We start from the raw sequence: 1595 nt of genomic DNA on the forward strand, positions 1-1595 counted from the left end.
GCTTTTGTGAATAAAGTTTTAATAGTACCTACACTAGAGGCCCTTTTACTTTCCACCCTTTTCTTAAGAGGAAAGGATGGGAAGGAAAAGTGGATTTGACGGTGGAGGAGACGTATAGGGATGGGAAATTTCCTTTTTATGTGCGTCTCCTCCAAGGGTAGGCAAACGTATCTGCAATTGCGGATGTTTATGGGCAGCTGTCGCTTTCCATTTCGGTGGATTCAAGTGGCCGCTTGCTCGTTTGCCATCTTGTAATATAAAAAAAATATATATAAAAGCTATTATCGCACTCGGGCGTATACTGAAACGACATTGAATATTTTAATTTATAAAGTCACGCTAAAATTCTAAATTACATTCAGGTTTTGACATCTGTTAGGTGCTTATGAAGCGATTTAAATTTCGTTTGAGTATTCGACCGTTAGAAACATAAGTAGGAATCTCTTAGTAGATTATCAATAAGTGTGGTTATTAAATTACTCTGAGTGTTGACTATAGCAGGCTAAAGTAGAGAGGGATATAAACTGTTTGGTCTTCATTTATTTATCACCTCTTTTCACGTAGTTCCAATAGAGTTGATACTGTATCCATTATAGATATATAAGAAAGTACAGATTTAACCACTGACCTCTATTTCTCTGTATAGGTTATAGGTTGTGATATTTTCTTTTTTTTTTGCCTTTTGTAACTTAAGATTTTATATTTATCGAGCCCTATCCAACGTCTATCTATAGGTCAATGGTCTTTAAAGTGTTGTTCCGTAATGTTGGTTTTGTCCGGTTCAGACAAGCACGGCGGGCAGTCCGTGTGCGGGGAGGGCGAGGGCGAGGACACGCGCAGCGTCAGCACGGCCGGAGATGACCCCATCTACCCCCCGCGCCGCCCCGACAAGCCGCAGCTCGACGACCTGCTGGTATGGAATCGCATTATACTTCACACTTAAGGCCTGTCCCACTACTGGCTGATAGAGGTTTAGATAGGACAGTCCTTAAAAGTCAGTCCTACCAAATTCTTCTAAATTGTCTGTTAACAATTCAACATGTAAAATATGTAAGAAAGTATGGGAATTTGTTACCTTATCTAACAGCCAGTGGTGGGACAGGCCTTAACATTGTAAATGCAAAAATTTAGATGGATGGATGTTTTTTTGAGTTGTAGCCTAAACAGCTGAACGGATTTTGATGAAATTTGGTATAGATGTAGAGTCTGGAAAGACACATAGGCCACTTTTAATATTTTTATTCCGCGCAGAGGAGTCTCGGGTGAAAGCTAGTATATTATGTTGCTCACTAAATTTAGTCTCGGACTTCGTCCTTGGAAATAAAAAATATCTTAATAAGTCTATGTATTCTTTCAGACAAAGTTCTACATCTGTGTCGAATTTCATCGAAATCTGTTAATCCGTTTTGGAGGCCTTTTGCATTTTTAATATTAGTATGATCGACTGTCTGTTTTAAGCCTTTAATAAAAGTCAATAATATAGTTTATATGTACGTAAACAGTTAAAGAGGTATTTGTTATATTGCAGCCTTCTCTGTCGCACACGTTGAGCCAGACGATGGCGCTGCCGAGCCCCGCCAGCACGATCGAGTCTC

At 39.4% G+C, this 1595-nt stretch overlaps 1 protein-coding gene across 1 annotated transcript in view; it reads left to right on the plus strand.

Annotated features, from left to right (window-relative positions):
* The window catches only part of LOC106106207, a 10065-nt gene that overhangs the window by 5231 nt on the left and 3239 nt on the right, over window positions 1-1595 (plus strand). Inside the window, exons 6-7 of the mRNA XM_013286755.1 lie at window positions 786-913; window positions 1529-1590. Of these exons, the coding sequence (XP_013142209.1) occupies window positions 786-913; window positions 1529-1590 (190 nt within the window). The remainder of the gene's footprint in view (window positions 1-785; window positions 914-1528; window positions 1591-1595) is intronic.

This window comes from Papilio polytes, unplaced genomic scaffold (assembly GCF_000836215.1).
Source record: "Papilio polytes unplaced genomic scaffold, Ppol_1.0 DF822289.1, whole genome shotgun sequence".
Classification (NCBI taxonomy): domain Eukaryota; kingdom Metazoa; phylum Arthropoda; class Insecta; order Lepidoptera; family Papilionidae; genus Papilio; species Papilio polytes.